The 9,337-nt window shown below is 45.9% G+C and overlaps 1 protein-coding gene across 1 annotated transcript in view; it reads right to left on the minus strand.

Moving 5' to 3' along the window:
• The window catches only part of ABCC4 (ATP binding cassette subfamily C member 4 (PEL blood group)), a 191,298-nt gene extending 183,213 nt beyond the window's left edge, over positions 1-8,085 (minus strand). Inside the window, exon 1 of the mRNA XM_066621149.1 lies at positions 8,009-8,085. Within this exon, the coding sequence (XP_066477246.1) occupies positions 8,009-8,085 (77 nt within the window). The remainder of the gene's footprint in view (positions 1-8,008) is intronic.
• Positions 8,086-9,337: the final 1,252 nt, after the last annotated feature.

Below are 9,337 nucleotides of genomic sequence, written 5' to 3' on the forward strand. Positions count from 1 at the left end.
TGATGCTGCCATGGTATGTGACTGCATTTGGGGAAATGTTACAGACCTGTACTTTTAACAAGCTACTATGTATACTCTTTTAACAGCGATAGTAAATGGGACTGACTCCTGGGTCAGTGTGGGTAGGATTGCAGCCTAGGATAGTTAAAAATTTTCCTGCCTGATGACATCGCTTCCAGTCATGACATCAATTCTAGTGGGTCCTGACAGGTTCTCATTCTAAAAAGTGGGTCCCAGTGCTAAATTTGCGAGAACCACTGTTCTAGAGAAACTTCTCAGTCGCTGCTTGTCTTCTAGCAACAGTAGCTATGGATCACTCCCAGAGACTCGATACTCATTTCCTCACACACACAAAGTTTGTGCATGCACACACACAAACGTGTCTAAAATGTGTTCATTTAAGTGATCTGCATTCCCCCTTTCCCTCCAAATAGTTAGGTGCTCAAGACAGTCACCTGGCAAAGAAGCAGAACGACAAGGCAATTCACCCCACACACTGAAACCAAGGCTCGAGGTTTAAATGCTGAGCGGCAACCCTCCTGGATTCCACGGGCGGACCTCGTCTTCCCAACAACACATGTAGATGCTGCACCACACAGCACTGGGAGACCAGGCAAGACAGACAACACTTGGCATTGCTCCTGACTACTTTTACAGAAGATGTGAACTATGCCGGTTATAACTATCACCTATAAGGATACAGGATGGCTACAAGCATACTAACCAAGTCTCAATGGATTCACAAGGACTTACTTTCAAGCAAGCATGTCGGGATCAGGCTTCCAGGAACACTTCAAAATGGTAAGGAAAGTACAGGTTAGGCATGCACAACTTGCGACTCACCAAGCCAAAGTGGGAAACCTTATAATGGAGACAAAATCAACTTCCTGTTTTTGCTGCCTGCCTGGGACTAAGCAGCTAAAGAGATGGCAGGCCATACACAGCAGCTATCATCTTAATAGCTCACATGTCAGGCAGGACTATACCACACAAAGACAAGAAAATTTTTAAGTAGCAGCAGCAGGAGTGTTCCTATTCTTTAGATCTCAACCACCATTTAATTTTAAGATGTCTCAACACAAACTTTCCAAAGCTCAGTTATAACAACTACCCCTCCCCCCCCCCAAAAAAAAATCCTCAACAGCCCTTTCAAATCAAGCCTCTGGAGTTTCATTTTCACTCCTCATAAAAAGTGGCCTACAAGCTATCACCACTTCTGCAAAAACCAAACAAGCAGATTTGGACTCTTGCATGTCTAACTTGTTGACAATTGAAACACCAAACAAGGAAGCATGAGAACCAGCTATGCATTCATAAGTGATATTACGTTGCTTGGACACCGCACTGCTCATCCAGCCTTGAGAACTATTTTCAGACACAGTAAACCACTTGAATTAATACAAACCACTCAAAGAAAAAAACGGGTGGAAACACAAGGTTGTTTCAACATTTCACCACCAAAACTCCCACCAATAAACACAGTGATTCTACAGTAACATCTGTCTCCAAAAAACTAAACAACGGCCGGTTTATCATACACAACAAAATGATCTTAGTAAAACATTAGCTAACATCGTCATCTTTCCTCCAACGATGGATTCCTTTTCCATGATCCATTCTGCAAGAGGTTTCAATGGTATTTCATCTCAATCTTTTCCCTCCCTGTGGAGGAGTAGGAATGGGGAATTTCATCAGAATTTTCTTCTTTAAAGTCCTTGGCAAGGCCTGAAGTAATTATATTGCTGTAACTTTCACTTCTGATCTCAAATATTTGATTAAAATGTAGTTTGTAAATTAATTCCAAAAACATTTACAAACTGTCATGTGCTTAAGTGTAAATTTCCATTAGACTCGGAGTGTATGTATTTGAGAACGAAACAAAATTGAGGCCAAAAAAGCCTTCACTTTAACAAAAACGTCACAATGTGTCTTTAGCAAGAGCTGCCTGCATCCAGTTAATGCACAACATTAATTTCGGCCTAACTGTGCATGGGCCACAGCCCACTTGATCAGATTATGCAACTGCCGTCCACAAAAGCACATACTAAGATACATGTGTTACAGCCCAATCCTAATGAAGCTGCCCATGCCATGCAAAAGTGGTGCCAAAGCAGCTACAGCTGTATCCCACAGGGCCAAGGAGGCAGCTAGAGGTCTCCTCAAGGAAAGGGAACACTTGTTCCCTTACCTCGTGCCGCACCCCAGGAGCAGCAACAGGTCTACTCCGATTTGTACCAGCTCAATGGCTGGCGCAGAACTGAGCAGCCCTGTGTAGGTTTTTCAGGCATGGGAGGGGCAAAAGATGCAGTGGCAGCCTCTGCTGCCATCCCCCCACCTGAACTGCCATCCTCCCAGCCCAGTTTGGTTCCCTCCCCCCCCAACCTGGAACACCTCCCCGCCACTCATCAGAGAACTTACCTCCGATGGCTCATGACCGCCATGGCCTCCCCACCAGCGCCTCCATTATTCTGGTTGCCACAACATGCCTTTACACAGATGTTACACAAAAAGCTGCCAGACTTTGAATGTCTGTCTCAGTATTTGGCTCTCCAGGGCTCTAAAAATTTGTTTTTGTTCCTAGAGATGCCAGGGATTGGACTTAGGACATGCAAAGCAGGTACTACAGGCAGAACACATGCTCTACCACTGAGCCACAGACTTTGCGCCAATTCCTCAAAGGAATTTCTTGCTTCAGCAAGGGAAGCCCCTCTAGGGATTTTTCCATTCCATTCACACAGGACAGCCACCACTTGATCTTGCAACCAATGAACAATGCATACATGAACAAATTGACCCTTACACTTAAGTCATTTGGAGCTCAATTCAGCCCAAGTCAAGTTTCTCCTAGTGAAACCACAAAGCTGCAAACTTATTACATGGCCACTAATTCCCAAGCCTTCAGTATCAGAATTATGCTAATGATTACAAGATTTCTGTAATTTGTAAAAGATGCAGCGTTATTCTCATCTTGTCATAATTACATGGCAATGCAAAACACTCTGAATGTTTCAAAGTGTTACATAAACACTATTATTTTTATTATTAGGGTCTGTATTACACACCTTGGCTTCCAGTCATTCCTACCTCAATCACCAAATCATAACTCTTTGCAAACAGAAATCCTAGGAATAGAATAAAGGAGTACTGTATACAAAATGTATGTATACTGCTAAGAAAGGCACATATCTATATAATTTATTCCAAGTGTGCACTCTGGATTCTGAATTGGGTACAATACAAGGTGCCTACAGACAAGTGCATCCCCCATAGAACAACATGGCTAGTCTATAAAGTTCATTGTATGACGTTACAATACAAACTCATTGAGCACATTGTGCATGCTAGATAGCTAGCACACATTGGTCCTGGGCCTTTCACTGACTAGCAGAGTGGTTCTCACATTTTTCTGCACCAGGACCCTCTTTTAGAATGACAATCTGTTGGGACTCACCAGAAGTGATGTCATTAACCTGAAAGTGATGTCATGGACAGAAGTGACATCATTAAGCAGGAAAATTTTTAACAGCCTCCAAACAACAAAATCAAAACAAATCAATTATGTAAATGTTTAAACTTGCACTTATTGTAAACTTTCATTTAAAATGAAGAACCACCCTCCTAACTCTCTCAAGCAGTTGCCGATATGTTTTTTAAAAAATTCCCCAAATATCCCAAAGGCTGAAATCCTATCAACACTTACCCAGGAGGAATCCCCACTGACTATCATTGTTAAAAACGTATAGGTAGTAACCTCACAAAAGTACAGATCAGTAACATTTCCCCAAACGCAGTCACATACCATGGCAGCATCAAGCCTAATATACTAAAAATAAAATGCAGATTGAAATGAATGGGGAGCCACCTGAAATTGGTTCACGACCCACATAGTGGGTTCCGACCCACAGTGTGAGAAACAATGGACTCGAAGATGAATGTATCATTGAAGTCATTTGATTTTACACAATAACGCAAGGAAAGGAAACATGTTGATTTCAGTCAGATTGCATCACAACTGAAATGTGGTTGATAATACAAAAGCATATGCCCTATCTACGAAGGACAAAGGCCTTGGCCTTCTTTATCTTATTTCAATACATAAGATTAGCTGTATAGCATTAGGATGAGAATCCAGTTGTAATACCAAGCAAACTCTACCCCTTCCAATACAGAATTCTAAAATTTACAATATGAATGCCTTTAGCAGACACAAATGCAAGCTATTGTTTTTAAGAATATTTACATACCACTTTTCAACCAAAAAAGTTTACAAAATTGTTTCCCATCCATAAAGGGCTGGAGGAGGAACATTGGCAAAAAGACACTATGCTGAGGTGAACAGGGAGAATATATTAAAAAAATAGGTAATGGGAAGGCAAGGTTCAATAGGTAAGTTGGGAAAGCCGGAGGTGGCAGGCTAACCCTTCAGGAAATAATATTTAAGACATTAGAAAGTTGTGCAAGATTATACTTACTGACATCACTTTCAATTTTGTCTTCACAGTTGCCCACACAGCTTAAAATCACCATACTGCATTTTTGCCAAGTCACACTTGTCCATGCAAGTGTGCACTAAGGAACAACCAATGATCTTGGTTATGCAACCTTACAAGGGCTAGACCCCTATAATTCACTATATGGGTTATTTCCTGGTCTGATTCCCAGTTTCGTACACAAGCAGGCCTGTTCTTACACGCAAAGGTACACCTTGCTTGGACCATGAGAATGGCTATGCAACTATAATGATGATGATGATAAAGTTGATACCTGTTTGAGAGTACTGAAGAAGTGCAAAGCCAATTGAAAAAGAAAATAAAAGAAAAATATGCAAGTCACACATCATCAGACTCAAGTTTAAATTAAAGTCCACAAAACTTACACAGACAAGGAGGGAAGAACAATGCATTTGCAGGAGCAGTCAGACTTTGGCTGTTACTCAACAAAGAAGACCTGTCATGACCTTTGACCTAAACCACCCTGTGATCTCCTTTTAGCCCTTAATACATCATCGTGCCTGGTGCATAAAATGCTGCTATATAATCTTGCTCAGACAACACTCCTGCCGGCAAGCACTTGGTTGGTGTTTATTTGTGTGCACCTAGACAAGTGGGAACATCAATCACATTGCTCCTTATCTGTAGGAATGGCCATGGAGGGAAAGGAAGTTTGATAGTTGTTACCTGATCCACTGGTTTGATACTACACAGCCAGGTGGGTATTGCTCTGAAAGATGGTTGCAACTCTTCCCCTAATATAAATGCTTCCCCCTGACAATTCCTGCTATTAAGTACATAGGGGAGGCAGAAACCTGTCCCCATCTTTCCCTCTTCAGTATAGCTAATAGCAGTGGGGGAAGGGTTAACATCAGAGAAAAGATGCAGGAGGAAAGGAATCCTAGCAGTTGGGGGACCTGCCGGGATCCATGGACCATCGGAAGGCCCACTGCTGACCAAGACACAATTTTTGTGGCGTTGTTCTGTACAAGTAACAATGTGGTCTAAAGGACACTGCATAATATTGAGTAGTTTGAGCCCAGGCGGCATAGTGGTGGTGGCAGGCTGCCCTCTGCACTTCTGAATAGGTTAGGAGGCCTACTGAAGTTACTTTGCCCAGTCCGCCCCCTACTCACATTCTGGATCTGGTACCACATGGGAAATCCTAACCACATGTTTCTGGACCACATCTGGTTTGGTTTTTACTGTCAACAGAGCAAGAAAATAATACCATTTATATGGTGCTTTCTAAAGTTCTAAGGCAGGGCTCTCCATACCCCAGCTCACAGGCCAGTTCCATCCCCTGGGTAAATGGTACTGAACGTTCTGCAGGGGGGCGCTGTTCTGAACCGCCAATTTCCCCAAAAACGCACCCCAGTAAGTTGCTTCCTGGTTCAGTTGCCCCAGCAGCCATTGCGCCTGGATTTCTGGGCAGACGAGGCCGGCTGGGGCTCTGTTTTGGAGAGATCCGTGGTACTGAACAGCAGCTCACTGGAGGAAATCACTAGAGGAAAGGTAAGTGCCGTTCGCACCAGGGAAGCCTTTCCCAGTGTGCAGCAGTCTCCAGTTTGGAGTCTCCAGTTTTAAGGCAGTGTTTCTCAACCAGTGGTACAAGTACCACCAGTGATACTTGAGGTTGTGTCTGGTGGTACACACAGGACCCCCAACGCCTGGAAGTGAGACCAGCAACTCTACAGTGGTAGGATGTATGGCTCAGTGGGTAGAGCTTCAGCATGTGCACAAAAACGTCCTCCTATCTGCCCCGAACCACTTACTGGTGTTTGCTGCTGTTTGGCAACCTGGAAGTGACTGGTAAAGACATAATCACTTACTTCGCACCAGTTACTCTGGTGGTACTTCCAACAGATGGACCATGTAAAATGGTACAGAGGAGGACAAACATTGAAAAACACTGTTCTAAGGACAGTTATAGATACACACAACCTATATAAAGTAGACAAGTCCTGTATTATTATCCCCATATTGCAGATGGCTGATTAGGAGAGAAAGAAAGAGAGAGAGAGAGAGAGAGAGGGTCTAAACTTTATATAAATACTGGACACACTTGCAGCCCAATCCTATCCACACTTTCCTGGGAGGAAGCCCCATTGATTCTAATGGGACTTACTTCTGAGTAGGCATGCATAGGATTGGCCTGTTAGACTACAATCGTATGCACACTTACCTGGGAGTAAACCCCATTGACTATAATGGGACTTCTGAGTCGACAGGCATAGGATTGGGCTTTTATTCATTAACTGATAGTTCCATGCTTTGCTTAACTTACTGCAAATAAACTGGATAAGAATGATTCTCGTGACTCATTTCAGTGTACAGCGTGCTTTTGAGAGCCCATAAAAAGTTCTGTTCAAGTGCTGTGAAAAACCATGATCACTATTTAATACACATTTACTTTGGAGGCAACCCACAGGATGAGTCACCTTGTATTTCTTCCCTAAGCTACAGGCTACTTGAGAGTAAAGACAGAGGTGGAGGAGGAAAAAAGCTGCACCGTCCTTGGTCAGCCTAGTCAATGCAACCCCTTGGTTAAGTCAATGCATGCTTTCTTTACCGCTTAGCTGCTTCCTGTTTGAGACTGGTGCTCCACATCCAGGAGGAGAGGCACCAGGTCTCAAACCTTCCCAGCTCTCTGAAGCAGTGTTTCTCCATGTTTGTCCCCCTGCTGTACCACTTTGCATGGTCCACCTACTGGAAAAATCACAGGAAGTAACTGGTGATGATGACATCACCAGTTCTGGATTGGGAGGTTAGATGCAACGCGACCACCAGTGGTAAGAGACTGAGGGTGGACACAAGGGCTTCTCTGAGCACAAGAAAAGTGCATGCTGGAGCTCTGCCTGCCAAGCTTCCTGCTGCTTGTCGCACTGCATTGTTGGTCTCGCTGCCAGGTGGCAGGGGTTTGGGGGTCTTGTGCGCACCACTGGACACCACTTCAGGTACCACTGATAGTACACTGGCTGAGAAACACTGTTCTAAAGCCAAATTCTTTTGTGTCCCGATGGCAGAACGATTAGCATCCTACACATGCTCAGAGGTGGGGTCCCATTGGGCAGTCAGGGGCTTGAACTCTACACATGCTCAGAGGCACTCTTTTTTAATTATTATTATTATTATTCACCTACATCTACCAGGGTCTGAACCAACCGCACCGCGAGCGACTGAGGCTGCGATCCTATGCCCACTTTCCTGGGAGTAAGCCCAGCTTAACACAATAGGGTTTACTTCTGAGTAGAACCTGCCTAGGGTCGGGCTTGAGTCGGTATTTAAATTAAGCCCTGCAGACTTCATTCACAGCCGAGACCTAGACAGGTCTACTCAGAAGTAAACCCTATTGTGTTCAATGGGACTGACTGCCAGGAGAGTGTGGCTAGGAGCGCAGCCGCGCTTGCCCAAGGAAGCCGGTGGCAGGGCAGAGCCAGGCAGGCTGGTGCGGGTCGGGGGCAGAGAAAGGGGAAGGAGCCGGGCTGCCTGCGGGGCTCTGCTGCTCTTCGACTCACCAGAAGAAGAGCCGCGAGCAGAAGTTGGCATCGCTCAGCGGGTTGTGCTTCGCGCCCCGGGAAGGAAGCGCCTCCATCTGCCGCAGCCCGGCGAGGAAGGAGGAGGAAGAGAAGGCACCGCAGCGCGCTCAGCCACGCGCGCCGCCCCGCAGCCACCACCTCGTGCGAACAGCCGCTGCTTCTCCGGGGCTGGGCTGGGCTGGGCGAGAGCCGCTTCCGGGAAACCTGACACGCTCCGCTCACCTGCAGCTGCCGCTGCACCCTCTAGGGGGAGCCTCGAGGATGCGCGCCTGGAAGCCGCCGGGGCAGACGCAGATCCCAAGCCCCCCAGGACAGTGTGGAGAGGACTGCAGCCTGTGCCTGCCTACTCAGAAGTCAGTCCCGTTATAGTCAATGGGGCTCACTCCCAGGAAAGTGTGGATAGCGCTGCAGCCTCGGAGTCCAAGGCTATGCATGTCTACTCAGAAGTCAGTCCCCTTAGGGTCAGTGGGGCTTACCCCCAGGACAGTGTGGAGAGGACTGCAGCCAGAGCCCAAGACTGTGCCTGCCTACTCAGAAGTCAGTCCCATTATAGTTAGTGGGGCTTCCTCCCAGGAAAGTGTGGATAGACTGCATCCTCAGAGCCCAAGCCTATGCATGTCTACTTAGAAGTAGGTCCCACTAGAGTCAATGCTTCCTCCAAGGAAAGTGTGGAGAGGATTGCAGCCAGAGGCACCTTTACAACTTGGCTGCGGCATCCCTGATGGTGATGGGTATGCCCCGTCCTACGAATGTTTCCACTGGAGTGAATGAGGGGCCATGATGGACACTCACCTGGAAGCCTCTCTGAAACAGGTGCTGCAACAAGCTGCAAGCCTGCATTCATAAATGCTGCATCAGGCTCCTTGAGCAAAGCCAACCAGTGTGCTTAGGGAACACTGCCCATCCCCAAGCTTTGGTAGCAAAGTCTGCAATCCTAGGCACGCTTTCTTGGGAGTAAACCCCATGGACTACAATGGGATTTACTTCTGAGTAAATATACACAGGATGGGGCTCAAAGTCAGCATGCCATGCCTGTGACTGGAGCTCCAGCCTACTGTGGTCATGTGTTAAAGATTTGCGTCCCTCTTTTTCACCCCAAAAACATAAAATGCAATACAAACAACACACAATATTTCAAAAAAAGAAAGAAAGAAAGAAAGAAAGACACATCAACAACAGCTCAACCCATTTAACAATTACAGCCCAAACCTAACCTGCACTGGAACGGGGAAGCCAGTTTTCCTGCCCCCTAAACAATGTGGGGTTAGGGCCGGTTGCGGCTCAGCCAGAATAACACCACAGCAGTCC

This window comes from Tiliqua scincoides, chromosome 3 (assembly GCF_035046505.1).
Source record: "Tiliqua scincoides isolate rTilSci1 chromosome 3, rTilSci1.hap2, whole genome shotgun sequence".
Taxonomy (NCBI): domain Eukaryota; kingdom Metazoa; phylum Chordata; class Lepidosauria; order Squamata; family Scincidae; genus Tiliqua; species Tiliqua scincoides.